Source organism: Thunnus maccoyii, chromosome 17 (genome assembly GCF_910596095.1).
Source record: "Thunnus maccoyii chromosome 17, fThuMac1.1, whole genome shotgun sequence".
Lineage (NCBI taxonomy): Eukaryota > Metazoa > Chordata > Actinopteri > Scombriformes > Scombridae > Thunnus > Thunnus maccoyii.
The window spans coordinates 21,413,081-21,437,391 of record NC_056549.1 but is presented as its reverse complement, the minus strand read 5'-3'; the positions used below and the strand labels follow the sequence as shown (position 1 = coordinate 21,437,391).

The window sequence follows — 24,311 nt, the reverse complement described above, 5'->3', positions numbered from 1 at the left end:
TTCAAAGCACTTTATTCTATTCAGTGTAAATAGTTTCTTGAACACTCTACATTCCATTGCACTACAAGACTCCCCTGACTATTTTGTCTCAACCTCTATACCCAGAAAGTCTACATTAACATGGGAACTCAATGATCGCCTATTTGTAGAGAGCTCATACTACAGTATACTTTCTTAACCAAACGAAATCATATGTTGTTTTTTTGCCATTTGCTTTTTGCAGGCTCTGTTGTCTCTTTGCACTGCAGTATGTGACTTCTTGAGCAGGTGACTTTTGAGTATGACACCACAACACACACCTCTGTATTTACCTGATGTGACTAGAATAATTGTGTTCGTGACTATAGTTAAAAAAAATACAAGTGTCATTTTCAGTGACAAGAGCCTTAACAAAAGAGGAAGAGAAAATGAAGGCGCCTTTCTTAGAAAAGAAAGACATTGTTCTATTCCGAGCATTTCTCAATAAAAAAAAAAAAACCTCCATCCACTATCTGTGCCTCTCCATAGCAACAAGCATTAAGCCAACCGCAGCACATCATCAACAGGAATCTAGTCAGTTGTTCCTAATTGGCAATGAGAGGCAGGCTAATTATAACTTTGTAGACAGAGAAAAGGCAAACACCACAGAGAACATGAAAAGACATTTTATCATAACAGTTTTATTACAACTTCGACCAAACTAACTACCACTAAATTATTGTCCACATATTTTTCATTCGGCCTCGTTTTGAACAAGATCACAATTAGCTTTTATGTGGCGTTCAGAAATTTGAGCCCATCATTTTATACCCTCTCTGCGCTTGTTTTGCAGCAAAACAAACGACTAAAGCACTTCAGTAGGCGATGAAGAGCCACTGCACTTCTCAAAATGCTGCCGCATCATTCATCAATATGCTTTCGATTAGCTCCCTCCCACAGGACTGGCGTACTGGTCGACATACAGTGAGTGCATGTATAGCCTCTGACCCCCATTATGTTTGGCAGTGAGCCTGCAGAACAGTTTTTCACTCCATATCAGATCCTATACTTTGTGCAGCAAGTGCGTGTTTGTGTTTGTGCGTTTAGTGTATGTGTAGGGGGATATTTTATGAGTCTTACACAACCAAATGCAGTTTGCATTGATATTTCCATTCAGCCATATGGACAAAAACGTGGAGAGGCATTCTTTAACCTCATGGACACTTGCCAGCTTTAAATCAGCTCTTGTCACATGGCCAGGCACAAGGCCCAAGGCTGATGCAGCGGAAAGTGGCGCCAAGCTGGCCTAGTGTTAAAACACTCATCAATATCCACATGCATCTCTTCTCACAGGATCGCGTGATCAGGCTGCAGTGTGCTCTCCATTTATATTTTTCCACATATTGTAGTTTTCCTCATGTTTGTTCACAATCTGTCATGAAGCAGTTTCTTTGCTGCTTCATGCTTACTCATTGTTAAACACTTACATGATTACCAGATCTGGTGCAGTATAATTACACTTTAATTTAGCTGCATATTGAGTGACAGGAGGATAAAGACTTGAGAGCCCTGGATTACTTAAGTCATGTCTCATTGACAAGATTTGTGCTACTTTTACTTTGCAGGTTCAAGCCCCCATGAGATGTCAGTTCAGTGTCAGCACAGTTTAATGTGAATGAAAGCATAAGGCAGTTTATATTGGAAAAATATAAATTCTAAATGATTTTCCTCTTTGCCACACAATAACTGGACAAATATTTGATACAGCAACTTAGTTCTAGTTATTATTCTTTTTTCTTTATTTTTGTTGGTGTTGTTTTCAGCTGGTGGTATTGTTATTTTGCTTTTTTTTATGTGCATTTGTATATTTGACATTTTGTTCTTGTGTAAATATAATTTAAATTTGATGTAACCTTTAATCTTAAAAAGTAAGAGTGACTGCTGAATTTGCCTCTATTGTGATTTTTGTGACTGTACTATTTTTGTATAAAACACACTGCAATAATAATACTACAATAATGTTATATAACATAATGTATGCATGTAATAATGTGATAAAGTGGTCCAGGTAAATATCAATCAGCAAAACTAATTCAACTTTTTAAAAATACACTGGTAACTACACTTGGATGGGGCATATAATATCTTGTACAAATAAATATAAAATGTCACAATGATTTTTCATTCAAAAAAAAGAAAAAAGAAGAAAAAATATAATTTAGTGATTTTCTTAGTCTTCAGTCTCTGCCTGTCTTGTAGTGACTTACAGTTGTCATCGCTCCACCAAGTCTTGTCTCTTATCTCTTCTGCCTCACAAAAGACAAGATGACCTTCCTGTCGAGACAGCATATTTTTTGCCCATCTTATGTCACGGGCTGAAAACTTAGCTTAGTGCTGTTCAACACTTTCATTCACATCTAATCTCCTCACAAATCAGCTGTTAACAAATACAGAAACAGATACAAATTTCTTTCCCTTTTACTGGGCTACCAATGCATTGAAAAATAATTGTTTTTTTTGCCGTATATGTAATTTTCTGGGTTCACATCAAATGTCAGAGCAAAAAGCCTTAAGCTCTTACAGTTCTTATTCTTGGTTGCGTGTGACTTTCGTTAATTAAGAATTTGAATGTATTCTTCTTAAACTGCTAAAATAAAAATTGGAAGAAAAAAAATACAGTACGAGTCAAAGTTTGGATACAATTCCCATTGAATGAGAAGGTGTGTCCAGTCCAAAAAAAACAATTTATAGCTCACCTCAGAGAGCTGGGCCCTGTAAAGAGACTTGTTGCACTGGAGAAGCTGAGCAGCCAGGTTACAGTCCTTCCTGTACAGATCCTATGGAGCACAACATCACAACAAGAGATATCAGCATATTGAATACTGGTGTTGGTGAGTATTTTCCTCATTTTATTTCACTTTGCCCCCCTCCCCCAACCTTACTTTGCTTGCTTCTCTTTGAAACTGAAAATCTCACTGTTTACAGCTGCAAACATCACCTTTTTGTGGCTTTTGTGCAGCATTATGAACAGGAATAAGAGCAGTGTTTGATCTGTTTTGCTATGAACACCTTACCCAACCATGACAAAAAAGTTCCCAAAATAACTGAAGGATAATTCCTATTTTCTCTGTACAATCTAGTAAGGGAATAGACAGGTATGTCTGTCTACAAGTCTGAAGGTTTTTTTTCTTTCCATTTTTTCCCTGTTAAATGGTTTTTTGTTGTCTGAATTGCAAGTTGAAGGATAGAGGTTGTCATGTGCTGTACAGGTTGTAAAGCCCTTGGGGTAAATTTCTGATTTGTGATATTGGGCTTTATAAATAACTTGACAGGTATGGCAGCATATTGTAGCCAACACAATAAAACAAAAGCCTGTTCAGTTTCTTACTATTAAGATAAATGACTTGTTTTGACAAATGTTATTGTAATGTGAAAATGTTGAATTATTGAGAAATCAAGCAGATTGTTTTTGTCACAGACAGGATATGAGGTCTGAGTAGTCTAACGCTCACTGAGCACTTACATTGTCCTCTTGTAGCTTCTCAATGGTGAGCTTGGCCTCCATCAGATGGTTGTTTAGAACGATGATCTCTCTGCTCAGAGCTCGCTTCTCATCGTCGTGGTGCTGGCTCTGACGACACCGAGAGAGGAGTTATAATACTCAGAATGGTGACATTCATCGAAGCATGCATCACAGTTTTTCACAGTCTTTTTGAAATTGATCCAGTGCCATGACTTTCCAATAAGTGACAGCACTGAGCACATTTGCAATAACTTTGTTGAACTTTGATGATTTTGTTACTGAAGGTAGTTTTCCTCCAAATGAAACAGGAAGACATAAAGCAAAACATCTAAGTAATAATAAATTGACATTATAACTCCAAAATCTAATGGATAGGAAGGTGTAAAGCTTTCATATATACTAATTATCTATGTTCTCTGTGACATAAACAGGATCTACTCTCTGCGATAGGGTGGCTCTAAATATAAACACTGGATGGATTTAAAGATATACTGTATGAGTTCACACACTGATAGTGTTCAAGTGGCAGCAAGAGATACTGTAACTTAGTGTTTCGGTTACTATGGGTAACTGAGAAACCATGACGTCAGTAAACTGAGCCCTCCACAAGAGTAAATGTTTTTCTTTTTTGTTGGCTGAGGAAGGCTGATTACTGGTGAGCCCAGGTTTGTTTTCTGTTGCTGCTGTTTAAAAGACACTGACATTTCAATTCATTACTTCTTGTATTTCAAGCACATTTTCCATATGTGGCACCAAAAACTTCAGTCAATACATACATACATTGCCTTGTGTAGGTTTAAGAGAATAAAAATTTTGCCTTTTCCTTCAGACTTGGAACAGTGTGTCTGGGCGAGTAGAAGCACAGACACTCCAAGTGTATCACTGTGTTTACCTGTCTTGTAATTACATTCTCTATAGTTGTGAGGAGCCAAGGGGTCAGATGGGTTTGTGGCACCTCTGGAGTAAACAAGCTTTACGATTACAGAGAGACTTACTCAGCACCTTTCTCACCCTTGAGGAAGGAATACGTGAGATGAATCAATAACAGCTGATGAGGATGCTTCAAAAGAAAAAAAAAGCTGCAGGTTGGCTTTCATCTTTTTTTTAAATGACCTTTTTTCTTTTCACAAAAAGCCCGGTGACCTTCATCTCCTTACCTGGTATCTCACTGCTGTTGAATTGTAATCAAGACGGAAACCATAATGATTATTATCTTGTGCTGTATCAAACCCATTCGGCGAACATTTTCAGCTGTCTATTCAACAGCAAAGGCACCTGATGGTCATACAGTGTTCTCAGACAGGCTAGTTAATTGTATCTTTCCACCGGCAAAAGCAATGTCTGACAAATAAAGTGAAGTGCGGTGCCCTGAGGAACAATGGGTTTGCTATCAGTCTGCCATTGGAAGGAGGACAGCCAATTGTAATAAGCCATAATTAACGTCAGTGGTACCAACAGCAGGGCATTCATATTCAAATTGGCTCTCAATGCGTTCTGTACCATCTCTAAACCGCATGACTTGCTTATGTGATTCTCTTTCTTCTGTTTCTACAGGTACTTAACCGCAAGCATGGGAATTCATGTGAATGGGTGTACACACACTTACACACACACACACACCCACACATAGGCTTACTCAGCTTAACACTTACATTTCTGTGAATCTTTTCCTCCAGATCTTGGTTGATCCTCTGCAGTGCTGAGTAGCTGCTTTGTATTCTAAACCACACAATAAACGACATTGCTCACTTGCAGAAAATAGTTTGTAGATACACAGCAGCAGAGACCTCTCCACACTGAAAATATGCATATTGGCACATCCAGCAGTATAGTCAGAGCTGAATCACATTCAACTGTTTCAGTTTATGGCACTCGTGAGAGTTGTTTTCACATTTCACTGACCTCACTCTACTGATATGATGATTAAGTGAATGTTTCATTCTAGTACTTGCGGTCGAGAAAAGAGACACACTGTACAGGGCAACATTTTGGACAGCAGTTCCAGATAATGTGAGTCACTCACTCGCTGTGCAAAGAGAGATTCAGTGGTAGGTTAGGGTCGTGGGTACAACTCCTTTTCCAGATTCAGCAATCCCAGCCATCAAAATGATATTAATAATTCCACAAATGAGAAACTGCTCTGCACTATTCTATTTCTTGATCTCTCTAAGGCTTTTTCTACCATTGACCATTACATTTTAGCCAACACATTGCATGAATCATACGCAGGACTGTTTGTCTGAGCCCGTTTTTTTTTGTAATCAAAAATCTGAGAATTACACTTAAGGATGTTTTAAAGAGTAAAAAAGTTTTTACTGAGTGGTAAAAATAAGACACATTTATCAAGCAACTCAAATACTTACAGAAAAGTGGTTGTAACATTTTAGAGTAACTCAAGTGATCACATGATTAATCACATGTATGCTTAAAGCAGGAGTAGTCAATCAAAGACAAGGATTATGTGATATAGCATTTTGCAAAAAGGCATAAAATAGTAGGAAATTGGCTGAAATGGAAACAAAAAACTAAACAGCAGCAGGGAGAGATCAGGGAGAAATCAAATTATAAGGAGAATTTAGTACCATAAGTGCAGACAATGAGAATGCATGAAAGTGTGAAAAAAAGAAAAAGTGGAGTTACATTCCATCAAATGTTCAAATCAAATGCAAATCGTGAGCTATAACTACCCTGTTCTAGGGGGACTTTGTATAAGCTCTCTGGGCTTCCTTCCTCTCCTGCACAATTAATATAACTTTTTCACTGTGTAACATTTTCTCATTTCAATTTGATAAATATGGGCCCTGGTATATTACAGGCTAACTACATTAAAAGTCTTAAGCAATCCCCCCTTGTAATAACCAAAGGCGTACCACAAGGCTCCATTCTTGGTCCGTAATTATTCAGAATTTACATTAGTAATATTATTGTGCCAACACAGACTTTACCTATTTTTTATGAAGACAACATGGTTTTAAATGCATCTGGCTTTGCTCTGACTCAAGCCATGTCAAGATTACAAGCTGCTTTTGACTTTTTAAGAAATCTCTAAACTTTCCAAATGCTGATGAGACAAAATGTGTTTCATTCACAAGAACCCATAATTCTATGAACCAATAGTTCCTCTTTTCGCTATTCATACACTTATAGTAACTTTATTTATATTCATACTTTATTTCCTAATAATCTTATCTAAAGACGTCACCTTTGATGCTGGGAAATTGTAACAGTCATTTTTCACTATTTTCTGACAATTCATAGACCAAACGATGAATTGATGAATCGAGAAAATAATTGGCAGATTAATCAACAATGAAAATAATCATTAGTTGCAGCCCTAATGTGTATTATGTCCTCTCTCTGTCCACTTTTCTGCTCCTGTACTCAGGTCTGTCTTAAAACAAATCAAAAAATGAATCTAATCTAAATTAGATTAGATTATCTGATTAAATAAAGAAGAAGTTTGGGGTAAAATCCCATTAAAACCCAATATCTCTATTGCACACCATATCCTCAGTGTTTTCCAGTATGTAGGCCTACCTGCGCAGTTTATCAGTGAACTTGTCCAGTTCCTCCTGTGCACGGCGCAGCTCTGTCTCCAGGTACTGCCGTGTGGAGTCAAACTCGCTCTGCAGCAGCTCCAGCTTGTGTGTTGTGTAGGAAAGCCGCTTCCGCAAGTCCTCCTTCTGCTCCAGCAATGAGCTGCACACACACAAACACACAGGGCACATGGCAGAGGGAACAAGCTTGTAACTTGGGTATATGCTTATCTAAATGGACTTATAAGGGTATACATATCATTTTAATGTACCCCTAAACGGCCATGCAGCAGTAATGAGAACATCATGAGAGGGTGATAGAAGCAGAAAAGTTGTGTGCGAAAGTGCTTTGTATAAAGAAAACGTGGGACCAAAACACAAATCCTGAATTAAGAATCCAGGCAGGGACAAGCAGGGATATGGAGCTTTTTAAGTCATTAGATCTACAGCACACTGCAGAAACCCAATCATCAGTGAGATTGTTCCCACTGAAAAAAAGGGGAGGGTGTAATCTGTGATGAAATATGAGCCAATGAACTCTAATACATCACATGAATGGACTGTGAAGGCTCAGATTTACGGAACAGCGATACCCCCCACATGTAATTCAGCAAGACAGCACAATGATGACTATTTTTAGAGTATGTGCATTACCTGGGCCTCAATCTAATAAAAGGGCAAGTGTGAGTGGGAAAAGAGGAAATGTCTGTTGCCGTGATGGATCTGAGTGTGCACGGCTGGGCTTAATGGACCCTGTATTGACGGACAGATGGAGGAAGGAGGGTAATGACTCTATCTGCAGCCGGATAACAGATAGCACAGAGTGGATGGAGATGTGGTCACGTCGCGCTTTTCACTTCCTCTCTTTGTCTGTTTTTTTCTCTTTTAACAAGATCATAGATGCAGAGGGTGAGGGCTGAGAGACAGGAAAAAACAGGGGCAGGTTCCCTTTCAATGCTTTCAGGTCACTAAGTGGAGGTATCATCCAGTTTCCATCTCATGAATATGCATGATAATATTTATGCAATCAGTGGGTGGGAAAGTAGCCATTTCTCTGTAATTTATCTAAATTTTTCATCTAAATTTTAGTCTTATAAACCATTTTGGTTGGATTATTAATTTTGGGCAGTCACACAAATAAGGCATTACTGGAATTGATTCACAGACATGTCAAACACACAAAATACCTGATTGTGCAGAAATCTCACTGGTTGATTTAAACATCAGTGAGTGAGGTCAAAGACAATCTGCAATAAGTCCCTCTATTGAAATGTCAAATTAGGACTTTCTTTTTGTTGTTTGTGCTTTTAAAATCTTAAAATCTTTCGGGAATTCCTTTCCTTGTGAACACTGACTAACAGGAGTGTGTGGGAATCATGACTCTTATTTGTCAGGAGGAATCGGGCGATGTTGTCCAGGAAGGAATGAAGGAAGAAATTCGGAATGGATTGATGAGTCAACATTGGTTTCTTTTAACCACAACCGCTGTCAACCCTAACCTTAACCAAGCAGTTGTTATTGTAATCACGATGATGAGAAGTTATTTTAACAGTGTTTTACAGTGTTGTTGCATCCTGATGTGACTTGTGAAAGTTTTGAAGGCATGGGAAAATAATGTAGTGCTGAGGCCTCAGAGCAGAAAACGCTTGTAATGTATGTGTTGTTCTGAAGCTGGACAAATAGCTTATTTTGTTATTTTAATTTGGAGGACTTGCCAGGTCTGACACATCTACGATTCAGGTATGCTTAAAAAATGGCAACTAATATTGCTTTGCTACAGTTAGTGGAAGATGGCCTTCAAGGTTAAAGAAACCAAAGTCGACTGTTGGTTGGAGACAGGATATGAACTACAACTCTGAGATTTTGTGGCAGTATGACAACATCATGTCTACCTTTGCTAGCGAGAGTGGGCAAGTCATTATTTGCATGTGTAAGTCTGTTTTTGTATGGAACTGAATGCAACATTTTGAACCAGCAGACTGAACGTACTACTGAAATGACGGACGGTGACGAAATGGTGACGAATCTTTGAAAGGAACTGAATGAAACAATTTAAAATCAGCAAAGTGATCCGCATTTTTCATCTCTAGCACCTAGCTAACATTACTTACATTACCTCTAAGTTAGAGGTAGCGTGACTGTCGTTAGCCACCTAACAAAAGTTTTAAATGTTCATCCATTTAAAAATGTATGTTTCAACGCCAGAAATAGCTTAGTCAGACATGGAAAATGAAAGGCTTTTATTCAGTATTTTGATCACAGGTCTTTTCAGCTGGCTAACTTGTGCCTCTGAAAAACTTTGGTAGTTTGGATCTGCAAGTTAAGTAAGTTTTTACTCGATTAAAATATTTCCCGCTCAAGCACAGTTCTGCACCGAACTTTTGTACAACTAAAAGTTCAGTCTCCCCTAAACATACACTACTTTAATAAGAATGTGCCTTTCCTGGTACAAATTTAAACTGAAAAGATATTTTTCCACATCTGAAATATCTTTTCAAGCAGTTGCCTCAATTTAAGTGGAAAGTTGCTGCATCTATAACCAAGTCAGTGCGTAAAAAATACCTGACAACAGAGTGATTCAATGAACATCTCTTGACTGCATGGCATTTCAGTGCTGCATTACCCAGCAGCCCCCACCTCCTCACCTTCTGCTTCTCTTTGATTGGCAGGCATTAGCAGGGGAATGCAGGTGTTTGTTGTTTGATAGAGGATGAGTTTACATGAAGTAGCTCCAGGGATGAAAAATCCCCCATTAGTGACCTTTGCTGTGAACAGGAGCTGAGTCAGACGTAATGAGTGCTTTCATTCTGGTAAGATGAGATGACGAGGCAGCATGACTCCTGGGCTTGGAGAGGCGGGATGAGGTTGCTTTAGCACCACTGGACGGCGAAAGGAGACACCTCGTGGGCGGATGAGCGGACAAACAGATAAAAACGAGGACGGATGGAAAGATGGCGTCTGAGAGATTCACTCTTACCTCTTTTTCGGATGTTTACCGCCATTTCGGGGAACTTTTAAGGCGGTTTTGCCAATGTATATCTTTTTCATGGTTTGTCTGTGTTCCTTCCCTCTCATGTGTTTATAGGGATTGTCCACAGGGAGCCGGCATGTGTGTTAGTTTCCCAAAGGAGACCAGCTAAGTCTGGCCTGCAGAGTTACTGAGTGCTCTACCTGTGTTGACCCTGCCAAACAAAGCAAACAGACAGATTGTCAACTATTAGTACGGTTAAACCAGGGATGCTATTTGAAGGAAAAGGTCAGTATTAAAAATGCTGGACTGATGCCGCTAGTATTTTGCGCTGATAATCACTTTAATGACAAAATGCCCCACAGTTTTGTCCTTGGCAGGCAAATAAAGGCTAAAACAATATTAAACTCTCTATTAAATTCACAGTAACAGATTATTTTTAGGCTTAACGTCTCTTAAAAGGTTCAAATCCACTCTTTAAAAATTCTCAAACAATTGTTGATGTAGGTTTTATGGCATATTTTTTCCCTTCATGATGTCACACTGTGTTGTTTCCTGCAAAGATCCAGTGGAAGTGAAATGAAAGTACAACTATTGAAGACATCTGTGGTAAATGTCAAGCTTTGGTCTCAGTCTTTCAGACTTAAAGAGCAAGGGCCTCTCTCTGTTTTGCAGCAAAGTTCAACTATCATGTGAGGAGAAACCCATTGAAAGAGAGGCAGTCTATTGCAAAGCTTTTAAGTTTATGGAATTTATGTTAGTAAATTAAAATATTACAATTATCCTTACACATATTTCTATTGTTTGCTTAAATGAAAGGTTTTCTCGCCATGTATTTCTACTTCTGGTATATATTAAAAGAAAGTAAAATGTGTTTCTAGGTTTATTTCATTGGTGGTGGACGAAAGACCTTTGTGACAGGCAGATTTCAGACTTATCAGTATAAACATCCCTCTATCCCTTCTTGCTGACCCAATGTCTTCATCTCTTATATGTCCAAACACAGAGGACAAGAACTGACACATCTACTACCGACTGCATGAAAAGAGTTTGACAAGGCCAACAGACTGAAGCTACTTTTCTAAACATTTCTTCCATCCCCCTGATCCCCTGCATCTCGATGGCGTTCGCAGCACAGGTGCAGCCGTCAGCCCACAGACAAATGGTGCAGGTTATTAGATGTGACGGCGCGTCAAAGCTTGATCAAAGCTCCTCTGATCCGAGTGCTGGACTGTCCACTCAGAAAGGAACCAGTGATGGATTCTGGATGTGACTGCAGCAAGGTGGCAGAGACAAGCAAAGCATCACGTTTGAGCTAGATACTGTACGTAATACATGCACACACATATGTGAAGACCAGGTGACGCAAAGAAACATGTTGATCCACTGACATCCAGTTGTTGGGAGGTGATTTATGCTGCAGGCTGAGGAGGCAGGGAGACATGTACTCCTCCAGATGGTGACAGCTCACCACTGCCACTGGAGCCTTCACTCCAGCTGCTCCCCTCTGAGTCATAGCACACCGGCTCTGGATATGTGTGTAAGATTTGGTGGGTGTGAGCATGTCTTTATGTATATATGAGCCTGAGTAGAAATGCGTGACTTCTACATGTATGTGGATGCATCTGTATGTCCAACGCACGTGTGTAAATGTGTACCTGCATGTCTTTGTGTGTTTTTGTGTATGTCATTGTGTTTGTGTGCTGCGGCAATTCAATCCCTTTCACCCAAGAATGAAATAAAGCAACAGTGTCCGACATAAAAGTCAAAAGGGACAGCTGTTAGCGACACATCCCAGGCTACGTCAGGTGTCAAACTGCCAACACACACTCGCTCATTCACTCGCTTGCTTCTTCTTCCTTTAGCCGATCCTCACACTGCAGCAAACCGTAGACGGGGCTCGTTCAGATGGCGCTGCCTGCCACCCACTCATGCCATGCTGACATTTGAGAGGAACTCAGAGCATTGAAAAGAAGAGGAAGGGGAGGCGGTAGAGGAAGAGGAGGATATTAAAGTTGGGGAATGGGGAAGAGGGGAGAAACAGGAAGCATTTTTTTTGGGGGGGGGGGGGTGCTAGCCAGAGTAGTTGGCCTTCCTCAATTAAGGCAGGCAAGAGGGAGAAGTTGTTGCCAAATGAGAGCGGGAAAGAAGAGGGGAGTGGGAGTGAAACCTCTACTGTGTATCATCATTTCTCTTTCTCCTTTCTCTCTTCTTCCTTTTCCTGCCTGTTCTATTTGTTTCTCCCTCCTTCCTGATTGCATCTACCTTGCAGATAGATTGGCTCTCAGGAAAAGCCCTTATCACAGGCCCAGACCTCAGCATTAGAGCGGGGGAACCCAAGAGGCTGACTCATCAAGCAGCATCGGCAGAGAAAGAACGAAGACGAAGAAGAAGAAGCTCTTCAGGCCCCGTATGCCTTCAGATTAACAAGGTATAGCTAACCTGCACCAGTCACTCAGCCCAGTGACATGTACAGTATGACTCAACCACCTCAACCACCCTTTCAAATACTATTCTGTGAGTGTGTGGGGGTTTACACGACTGTCTCTGTCCAGCATTGATTAACTCAGGAGCAGACACCTAAGTAGTTACACACCAACTACCAACATCATTACCAGCAGCGGGGGATAATGACCCGCTGAACGGATTTCATGTGCCGCTGATGGCACTCAGCACAAGGGAGTGTATAATCATGACAACCATCCTGAGAGGATTTTCGAATGAGCAGAAAAGGTGATGGAGGCTAACTGAGCTTCAAACACAAACACAAATACTGGTATACTATATACATAATACAAATATACTGTACACAGATGTGTTCTGCTGAAATCCAAAAAGTCAACATAATGAACAGATCTAGCCCAATACAAGCATCAGAACAAGTTGTAAACAGATACTAAATAGTTTTGCTAAAGGAATGGTGAGAAGAGTGAAATATTACATGCATGAGTTTTAAATGAATAGTTTAGCGTCTAGAGAAATGTTCTTATTTGCTTTCTTGCTGTGAGTTAGATGAGATTGATTCCACTCTTATATCTGTAGAGTAAATATGAAGCTACATCCAGCAGCTGGTTAGCTTAGCTTAGCATACAGACTGGAAGCAGTGGGAAACAGCTAGCCTGGCTTTGTCCAAGGGTAACAAAATCCACCTACCAGCACCTCCAATGCTCACAAATAAACACATTATATCGTATATGGTTTATACAAAAACAGGAGTGTAAAAAAACATTGTGGTTTTAGAGAGTGTTATGTGTCAGATTATCTCTTGGCCCAACACAGTAATTTCCTCAACATAAAGCAAACAAGATTTACTGTAAAGTGTTTATCAGTGAGCTTTAGAGTTGCTGGTAGGCAGATGTTTTAGCTTTGGACAGAGCCAGGCTAGCTGTTTCCCTGTTTCCAGTCTTAATACTACGCTAAGCTAACTGGCTGCTGGTACAAATACGAAAGTGGTATCAATGCTGTCATCTTAGTGTCGGCAAGAAAGCAAAAAGGTTATTTTTCCAAAATGTCAGACTGTTTTTTTAAGGCTTAACAGATGCCAAAACACTGTACAGCGGTTAATAATACTATAATACTTAAAAACTTTACAACTCCGGAAAACTATCACAGCACAACAGTACACTTTTGTCGTTGATGTTACACGTAAGCAAGAATGTGTGTGTATCTGATTGGCCAAAGCAGCATCTTGCTAAATGATGGCGCATTCCAACAAAGGTTGAGCCAGGTTAACTTTTTTTGCCGAAGCACCTCTGCTTTGCCAACACACATCTCATTGAAATGTGCGAGGAGGGTGCATTCATTGCCAGTGTTAATGTCAGTCAGAACACACCCATTGTTTTTGTTTTTCTAGTGCTTTTTAGCAAAAAAAAAAAAGATTTTCATATTTTTCATGTCCTAATACACTCAAAGCTTGTTGTGTTCTCTGCCAGAAGAAAGCGCTGACCACCGTAGTTTACAGAAGATGTGGTCCTCCTGCAATCTTGTGGTAAAACTTGAAAAATGTTTAGAAAATTCCTGTGAACTGCTGATTATGCTTCTCTGAATAGATTTTCTTTGGAAGGAAATGGTGTAACCGCAGCCGTCATCTTCCCTATACCAGCAGAAATAGCATAAACACAAAATAATGTAAAATGTTGTGACATACACTTGATAACTGAAAGCGTTTTTGACCAAATTATGCAAGTTGAAATGAATACAAGTTTGGAGTAGACTAGAGGCAAGAAAAGCCCCAAGCTATAAGAGGACTGACATACACACATGTACAAACACACATAGACACACAACGCACACACAAAAGCACACGCTGTTCTAAAAAAAACAGCCTCAGCCTCCAGACAAGAAAATCATGGTACGGTGCCAATGAATCCCACTGAGAGCTGGCCTAGCAAAGCCACTGAGACCTCGTCTTCTTCTGACCCAGAATCTGCACACTTACACCGAAACTCCGGCTGAAACCTCTCACTCGATTTGAAAATCACAACTTTGACATTTCCTGGTGATTACTGTGTGTTCCAAATCTGTGATTCTGAATTGCTTTTGCATTTCATATTTTCCCATTAACTTGAGAGTAAAAGAAACCCCAAATCTGCCCTAAGATGGTGTTTGTCCACTCTCTCTCTCTCATTCAGTCTGCTCATTTTTTGGCTTCCGGCTCGTCGGTTGGACAATACTTTTCTAAATAAAATAGGTTAATATAATAAATGTTGTGGCATTTTTCACTCAAAAATAAGAACAGCATTTGCCATCTCATCAGCCGCGACCAAAAGGAAATGGGACGGAGAAGCACAAGCAGCTTTCAAAAGGGTTCAGCTCATTAAAAGAAGAACAGACATAAGCACACATACATGCACACACACACACATATGCGCACAGACACACACACATGCACACCGCCCACCATCACAACATATTGTTTACGAGTGGAGCTCGAATGGACAGGTAGTGATTAGACACAACAAAGGAACCGCCTCTGCAAATCTGCTAGCCTGCAGTGTACTGTTCTGTTTTCTCTGTTTCCGTGTGTGTGTGTGTGTGTGTGTGTGTGTGTGTGTGTCCATAAGCATTTTCCTAGGGCACTTATATACATATAGCAGGCGGCTCAGATGTACTTATGGTCCATCCATGAATCTCAAGAGGCAGACTAAAAGGCCTCAACTCAGGGATGCATGAATGGTGCTTTTACAGAAAGACTATATTGAAAAATATAGAAAGCAATATAACACTAACAGCTTTCCAGAAAAAATAAAATAATAAAAAATTTTTAAAAAGATGTGTAATTTGTGACTTTCAGTTTGGGATCCTCATGATGACACAAGCAACAGAACTCAAAGAGAAAACATTTATTTTTTAGGTTTATGTTTGGCTAAAATGAGGCTTTAAAGGACAGGTTCACAATTTTTTAAGTGTGTCTTAAAACAACAGTCAGGTACCTATATGAAGATTGAAACTGGTTTTGCTTGCTGTGATCATTCTTCCTGTTCATGCTGACCATTAAAAGAGCCCTTCCAAATCTGAGGGGGGACAAAATCCACAGTCTTCATTTTGGGCAAAAATGTGTTAAAAAGTTTGTCTGAAGATAATATGAGGCTTCAACAGTATGACTTAGTCAAATAAAGTGGATATCTTCCACAGTTACAGTCTTTTTAGTGAAAAATTCCCTCTTTGTGTCTCGACAGACAGTGTTTGGCACTAAAAAGACAGTAGCTTTGAAAGATATTGACTTGATTTGACTAATTTGGGCGGCTGAAGCTTCCTATTAGTTTCAAATAAACTTTTATAACATTTTTGTACAGAAGGAGGCTTGTGGATTCTGTCCCCCATTTGTCATCCATTTTTAAAATAGTTGCCAATTACTTGTCTTTTGATTAACACATTAGTGTGCTCAGGTAGCTTAATGGTTAAAGCACATACCACATAAGCACAATGTCTCAGGTTCAATCTCAGCAAGAGACCTTTGAAGCCTGTCACATCCTTTTCTTCTCCTCAAATATCTGCTCAATAAAGGCAAAAATAAAAAACTAAATTGACTTATTGTTGCAGCTCTAGTCAGATACGATCTCAAATTTGACAGTCGTGTACTTTAAATTTCAATAAATTAGTGTCATGGACCTTTATGTGAGAAAAGAACTGACTCAACACACAATAGATTACTATGTAAATGTTCAATTCAAGTCAAATTGCCAAAAGATTTAGTTATGGCAGCTGTCATAAGCTGTGAAGCCATTCAGCCATTTAAATACCCGACCGCTTCATCTCGAGGAATAAATCTGACCTGTGTGATCTGACCGCTGGTGCTGAAGAGGCCAAAGGGGAGGAGGAATAATGGGGTTGAGATGATAAGATACACTTAATGACTCCCAAAGGAGCTGTCAGTGCTTTGCGAGCGAGAGACATGGAGAGAGAGAGAGAGAGAGAGAGAGAGAGAGAGAGAGGTAGAGGGAGGCTGACTGTTCAGACCACAGAGGATAGAGGAGCGTATTAGTCTGTTAGACCAACACTGTCCACTTAAACAGATCAAAAGTGACCTCTATAGCCTCTTCAGACCAATCCCTCCCCCACACCACTTTCACAGAAATAAATGTCTGCTTTGCTGTTCTCTATTACCACTTCATCTAAAATAAAAACTGATTCAGTAGACACCTAATTCATACAGCGGCTGCTTTAGATACCTGGTTGTGTGTAGGTACATCCTTGGGGGAAAAAAGCACAAGATTTGTATAGAACAAATAAATTAACAATTGTTTAGTTTGCCAAAAAAAATCTTGAGTGCAACGTCCACTAGCTAGAAATTTTTCAGAGCTTTCAGCTACATCTTGTAGAGTTCATCAGCGTAACACTTAGAGCTCAGTTGTCAAAGATATCAAACTCTGTGTGCTGATGAAGGGTGTGACATGTAGCTGAAAGCTCCAGAAAACTGCGCAAAGAATGTGAATGTAAATGAATCAACTATTTTCGAGATCAGCAATGAACCTTGAAGCTCAACGATTGGGTGCATATTTAGCACGAGCAGGTAGAGAAAAGAGTTCATTAAAACATGACACAAAGATAAGACAAAAAAATACCAGACACATTATTGTACTGGCTGCACTTGATTAACATTAACAACGAGTGACGAGCGACAAATTGAAGGAAACACCTGCGAGTGGAGAAACATAACAAATGTTTATGCTTCTATACAAGTTACAAGTTGTTACTGAACGGTTCAATGAGAACGAAAATGGTGTGAATCACGTGCTTTAGCATTTTCAGTCACCTGATCTCAGTTGAACACCTATGGGAAATTTTGAACAGATGAGTACTTTCCACCCGCATCCTCAAAACACCAAATGAGGGAATATCTTTTTAAGAAATTGTGTCCATCCCACCAGTAGAGTTCCAGAGGTTTGTTAAATCTCTTACAAGGTGCATTGAAGCTGTTCTGAAGCTTCATGGTGGCCTTTTTAAGACTATTTATGTTGTTTTTTCCCCTTTAGCCTGCCACCCAACTGCATATGTACAAACTAAAAAGATGCACTATAGGCCTTTATGTTAATTCAAACCACAAATCATTTAATACTATAACTACTGTTTCTATGGTCAAAAATGAATGAAATAAAAACTAAACTTTTAAGCCAACATGGACTTATAACGCGATAAAGATCATGTGATATGATCCAGAACACTAAATTAATTATATAAGCCACTAAATTAGCCTTTACATGTGATTGTTATGTCACATTCGCTAAAAATGTCAATTTTTATCCAAATCTTCCTCAGTGTCTACAACCATATTAAATAATTTGAACGTTTTCATATATTAATTGTTCAATATTTTGGGAACTATGATATCTGCTTCCTCGACAAGAGTTAGATGAGAAGATCGATAACACACTTAGAGAGTGGTATCGATCTTCTCATGATGATGGTAGTTTTAATAAAGAAAACTGAGTGCAGATGATTCTGAAACTACAGTATGTTTGAAGAAATGATAAATAAAGTGCAATATGGGGAAAAAACACTTAACCAACATCTTAAAACCCTAAAACTATGTCAAATATTTATTCTCTTGCCACACAAGGACGTCATTTCATCACCACTCTTTCAGAAAGCAGCATAATAATTCATCCTGATCCTGCAGGAGCAGCTCTCACTTTTTTTTCCCCAAGTGGTGTAAATATCATTAAAAAAAAAAATAAAACACTTAAAATTGTTTTCAGCAGGGGATTGATCTTTGATGTGAGCTGGATTATTCTGACAACACTTTAAAAACTCTTTAAAACTTCTAAATCTTTTTGTCAAGCCGAGGTCTGCTCTGCTCTGCTCTTCTCTGGAGCTAACTGATCCAATGTGTCTCCATGTAAAATTTACATCTCCATCTCCGCCACAGGGCCCCAACACAGGAGCCCAGCCAAGGGAGGGACAGAAATTGCAAAAGACGGGAGTTGGGGGGAAAGCAAGAGAGGGGAGAGATTTCAGGACATTTCATCATGTATAGACTGGAGGGCGTCTTGGAGATGAGGTGTGGGGGTGGAGGGTGTGATGTAGAGGTAAGGTCAGACTCTCAGGTGTGACCTTGTTTCCTATTCAGCAACGAGCGAGGCGAAAAGGCGAAGGACTACCCCCCGCCTCTTATCTTGGCAGAGCTGCTATAATTCAATTAAAGCTGTGACACAGAGGTGAGGACAATTGATGCCTCATATTGGAGGAACACCCCGTCAGATTAATTACCCCTCATTGGCTGGTTAAACGGCTTTTAAACTCTAATCTGCCTGAAATCGTAATAATACCATCGGTAATCGAACACAAAAGGAAAGGCTCGGGATCTATTTCCATCTGCGCCGGATTAATAATGGTTCATTAGTAATAGTATTAATTAAAAACGTGTCTACTGTAGGACAAAGAGGTAAAACCAAGAAAGAGGGAGAGATCCTTTCCCGCATCTCGTCATGTTTGGTCTACTGCTTTAATTTCCGACCGTGTAATGTTAGTTTAATCAGAAAAGTGGGTGAGCACTTGTAATTTTCTAATGAGCCCATTAAAGTCTGTTTATGCAGGCATGTAAAAGCATCAGTTCAGTCATCACCTAGGGTTTATGTGAGCATCTGAGCTTGTCAGGCTTGTTTCAATGCATAAAAGTCATTCATCAGCACTACTATTGCACAGTTCTTCATACTGGTGGAGCAGCGCTATCATGCAGAGTAATTAATCAGTGTTGTAGGTGCATTCCGACAGGTGACTGCCCAAAATCATGCAGAAGCTGATATAAACAAGTCATGGATGAACATCCTCGCTACCTTAATGCATTCGAGACTAATTTTTTAAAAAAGCCTCTCTTGATTGATCCCAGAGAGAAAAAGCTTTTACAGTAACGCCACAAACGCTGCGGTGAAATTTCCAGCCAAGAGATTTTCCTGCATACAACCATCAACACCCTTTTTTATCTTTGACAAAGTATCAGAAAAGCACTGCATCAGTACACAGAGAGCACGAGCTGACACAGCCACATCACATACAGATGAGCACACACACACACGCACACACACACACACACACACAAACACACAAACACAGACACAACCAAGCCAAGCTTTGTAATCCAAATCAAAGATGCAAACGGTGAAGCAGTACCTTCCACTCACGCAGAGCTTCATCCTGGAGACGGAGAGATAAAATCCTGCTGCCTGAGCCTCGCCGGGGAATGGAGAAACCCCCCCGCCCCCCCCTTCACCACCACCTCTATATGTGCTATCTGGATTGGCTTACCCAGCTCTCCCTTAAGCTCAGAGAAACCCCACCACATGCACACCCCACCACCACTGACGCCGACGCCGCCTCCTCCTCCACCGCCACCACCACCACACCACTCCAACAGCAACAGCAGCAGCAACAGCAGCAGCAGCAGCAGCAGCAGCAGCAGAAGCCCAGTCAGGAGGGAAGACAGAGGGAGTGAGGGAGAGAGAGCAAGAGTGAAAGAAAAAGACAGAGAGGAAGAGTGGGAGGGAAGGAGCTTAAAGGAAGAAGACAGGGAGAACGCGTGGGTGTGATGATGGAGCACTGAAAGATATGTGCAGAGAGAGAGAGAGAGAGAGAGAGAGAGAGAGAGGGAGAATCTCACCTGATAGTGTCTATGTTGTTCATCTCTTCGTCAGGCACCTAAAAGGAAATGACAGCATGTTAATGGAGGGGACCCATCAAACTGGCCTGGGAGCTGCCAAGTAGAGCATCGCTACAGCACACACACACACACACTCATCCGGAAAAAAAAAGAAATGAAACATACATATTCAGCAGGCACGCTCTTTGTTCCCTTCTCTGTTTTTGTTTATGTTCCTCTCCCTCTTCTCCTCCCTGCTCCCTCATTTGCTGCTTCCCTTCCTTTCTCTTCCCTTCCCACTCCACCATCTCTGCTCGTGAGCAAGCCAACGCGACGCTCATCAGACTGCGCCCCGGCTGTCTACATCTGCGCTTACTCAAGGTGAGAAGAGAACAATCATATCATACCAATAGTGGGAGAGGAGAGAGTGTGAAAAGTAGGGGAAGAGGGGAGGGAAGGAGAGAGGGGAGCGGAAGCCTCAATTGCAGCCAGACTGCAGATACATGGCAAGCCCCCCCATGAGAGATACTGGCAGCAACTCAATATCCCTGTCGAGGTGCTGAATCGGAGAGAGCAGAGAGAAGGAGCAAAGACAGATAGAGAGAGAGAGGTGGGGGGGGGGGGGGGGGGGGGGGATGAGGAAAAAGATAGAGACGAGGGGGGAGAGAAGAGGGGGAGGTGAAGGGGAACAGGTGGTTCAATCTGTTGAATCTTACATCTCAAGTCCCAGACTGTTAGGGGGAGAATACGTTTTATACAAGTCTTGCTGGCCCCTTTTTTTTTTTGAAGGCAATGAATTATGCATCATCTTGAGAATATTCCCCCAGAATCCTCATCTTCATTCAGATTTAGCGTGCAGGCCCGATCGAGTGTGGCATCCTGCTGCTGCTATGTCATCATGCTTCATGATTTGGGATCGTGCATGTTCACAGAGTGTAATTAATGAAGGAAGTAACTGTTCCAGATTATTTGATCTCCAGGGTCAGTAGGAAACATAGCAAGAGTCAGAATACTAATGAAAAAAAATAGAAAACACTTCTAAGTTGGGGGATGCTTGACGAATTGGGTTGGTACATGGCAGAAGGTCATGTGCTTGTGAAGAATGTTTTGTTACCGCACTCACACAAGTACAAGGACTTGTGTGAGGAGATGAAACTTTGTAAGCGACACACACACACACGCTACACTATACTACACTACACTGTGATGAACACCAACAGGCTCACATGCCTGCCTCTCAGCCCCCACACCGCCCACCTTTTTCTCAAGCAGTTGCTAAGGTGACGGCAAAGGCTGAATTTTAATCAGACAATAAATTAAGACAGTGTGATCTTCTCCTTTATTATTAAATGGCAGTGCTGCTGATTTCTGAGATCCGTCAAGTACGTTTTGGAGTCGGGGTGGGGGGGGGACACTGACAGACTGCAAATCTTTGTGAACATCACTTGTTCAGAGATGCTTCACATTGTCCAGAGGATGCAAAGAAGCACAGAAATTAAATTACATTTGAAGATATTTGAGTTAAATCATACATTTTTATCCTTTTTAGTACCTGAAATAATGTCCAATTTAAAATAAGATAGCCATATCCAGGTGGATTTCCTTCTCCCACTGAGGTGACTGTCTGCTGAATGCTGAGACTGCAAAAAACATTCACTTTTGATGCTGTAATTGTTAATGGAGCCTTCAGGCCTATCTCCCTGTGACATGCACACTGCTGTTATAAGACTGGGGAAACTACCAGTTGCTATTCTTGAAGAAAACAGCTGTTAAAAAAAGGTTCTCTGCATCCACAGCCATTTTAGCTAGGTTATGTCTCAAACTGAGTAAATGATGGATGTCACACAATAAATGCTTGGTGAGTGGGCTGAGTCAGTAAATGACTGCATTGTTCAGTTCAGATTGTTTGTGTGGAGGAGCTGGTGATGGGTAGAATGCTAATGAGCACAACCATAAAAGCCCGTTCAGCGGTCAGCGTGAAGCACCGCTCCTGTGTAGACTCAGAGACGCATCATCATCTATCTGAACTTGTGGATCAGCTGAGTGGTAGCATGTCTGTGTGGATCAGTGGCACAAGTCACAGATCTAATTTTTTTTTTTTCATGCAGAACAAAGAATTGGAATTGTTTTGAAACAGCAGTGTGATTATAAGCTAAAATCTATATACTGTATATATATTTTGATTTTTAAAGTTTACTCCAAACCTTTCAGCTCATGTAATGTGAGAGAGGTCACTCCGCAGTTCCCCTCAGATCCCATCTACTGAGCGTTTTAGTGTCTTTCAGCTCATTGTTTTGGTTTTACGGCCCACAACTTTACTGATTTGGTTCACCTCACATGGAGTCCGGGAGAGCAGCAGGTGAGCGAACTGTCAATCACAGCTTTCAATCAACTCCCATCAAAGCTACTATAAGTCTTCAAATCTTATTAACGGAGCAATAATCCAAATGACCACCAGCACACTTGTTAGAGAGACAATTCCTGCCAAGCACCAAATGGCAAACAGACACAGTTAGCGACAAGCTGGTGAACATATGTGCAGCATTTAGTCACTAAAGAGCCGATACTTCCCTCAGGAGTCGGTGGAGAAGAAACCAGAGCTAAAAGGATTTACATTCATCAGGTGGATAGAAACATGATTCCAGATTAATGCTACATTAAAGGTGCTACATGTCAGCTGGATGTATGTGATGACATGTCAATGTTGTGTTCACACTGCCCCCAAGTGGCCAAAAAATTGTTCAATCAGACAGCAGTTTACAGACCACGCCATTTAAAAAAATGTTTATCTAAACAATAAATCTTAATTTATTTTTGTTTCATTTTTATTTTTTTATTTTTCTTGTATTAATTTTATGGGTTACTGCTGCTTGGATTATTTCCTTTATGTTATTGACATTTTATGGGTTGATAAAAGCCCTTTGCAATAGTCAAAGAACTTTATAGATTATATAGGCCCATTTTTCTGCACCCCTGCTCACTCAAATCATCCAAATAACTTGATTTATTCAGACATCACTTCAAGTTCTCAGAGAAACAACTTCCGCTCCAATCATAACATATGTTCAGAGGCCTGGGCTGACTTTCATCACTCACCATGTTGATGCCCTTGGGCAGAGAGGCAGATCTGTGGGGGTATTTAGGGAAGTCGTACTGAAACTCCAAAAAGGGTCTCTTCATCTCAAACCCTTGACAGAACTGTGGAGGAGGTGGAATCACATTTGACTCGTCTATCTCCAGTGGTGGTGGCGGTGTATCCGCTTTTATCTCCAGGTCCTCTGGCTCGTCATCCCTCCTCACTGTGTCAATGTCCGTCTCCAGATAGGTTTTTTGTGTCAGGTCAGTGGGAGGCTGTTCTTCTTGGGTCTTCTGCTTCAGTAAAGGGCCCTGCTGCTGGGCCATTGAGTAGGGCAGCCTGGGGCTCCACTGGGTCACCACTTGGATCTGGTCTTCAGGCTGAGCAAGGGTTGTAGTGGTGAAGCTGGAGGGAGAGACTGGTTTCCCAAATGCCTGCAGGCTGTTTGGGTCAAATATGTTGGATGTTACCTCATCCAGAAACTGTGAAAACTTCACTTTGGCTTCAATCTTTTCCTCCAGCAGCCACTGTAGTTTCACACTTTTAGTGCTGGCACGGGTCTGTGCAGAGCTCCTCCCCTGACACTCTCCACCCCTCTCTGGCCATGCATGGGGTTTGTTATGGTCGCTGCCTCCTCCCTGCTCCGCCTGTGGATGAGCTCTGCCATGAGGCCCTCTGGCTGGACAGGCTGGCCGCCTTCTCTCTTCTCTCCGTCGAGTTTGAAACGCTTCCTGACTTTGCTTCCTGATAGAGCTGTGCAGGAGGCAGGTCACTCCAGAGCTCCAGCTGTTTAGGCTTCCGGTGCCCTCGCTGCTGCTCCTGCTGCCTCCTGGGCTGCTGCTGGGGAAGCTGAGGCTGGGGGAAGACCAGTTAGATGAGGGGCCTATCAGCTCCTCCAGCCAGACCTGGTCACCGTTGATCATGGGGCAGAGGGCAGCAGAGGAGGCCCATGACGGTTGGCCCTGCTTGGCTGCGTCTCTCTGTGAGAGAAAGCAGGCTGTGCTGCTTGTCCCATCCATCGGTTTGAGTCTTGTCTGCATCGCTCTTGTTAGAACTGGCTGTTAATCCATGGTCCAGTGGACAGCTCCGATTTTAAAGAGTTCTACCCCAATCCTGTCTCATTATTGTGCAATGTGCCTGACCTAGAAGAGATCCAATACTTTTCACTTTAGGCT

The 24,311-nt window shown here is 41.1% G+C and overlaps 1 protein-coding gene across 6 annotated transcripts in view; it reads right to left on the bottom strand.

Moving 5' to 3' along the window:
- Positions 1–24,311, bottom strand: part of si:dkey-174m14.3 (uncharacterized protein LOC563117 homolog) — a 29,523-nt gene that overhangs the window by 2,458 nt on the left and 2,754 nt on the right. Inside the window, exons 1-6 of one of the 6 annotated variants that reach the window (XM_042389622.1) lie at positions 19,595–19,659; positions 9,995–10,199; positions 7,019–7,180; positions 5,134–5,200; positions 3,482–3,589; positions 2,715–2,795 (exon numbers count right to left, since the gene is read on the bottom strand). In XM_042389622.1, the coding sequence (XP_042245556.1) occupies positions 2,715–2,795; positions 3,482–3,589; positions 5,134–5,200; positions 7,019–7,180; positions 9,995–10,092 (516 nt within the window). In that variant the 5' untranslated portion in view covers positions 10,093–10,199; positions 19,595–19,659. Of the gene's footprint in view, positions 1–2,714; positions 2,796–3,481; positions 3,590–5,133; positions 5,201–7,018; positions 7,181–9,994; positions 10,798–11,330; positions 11,633–19,594; positions 19,660–20,081; positions 20,120–24,311 lie in introns of those variants that run through there. The other 5 variants (XM_042389620.1, XM_042389623.1, XM_042389625.1 and 2 more) reach the window with 5 other exon arrangements.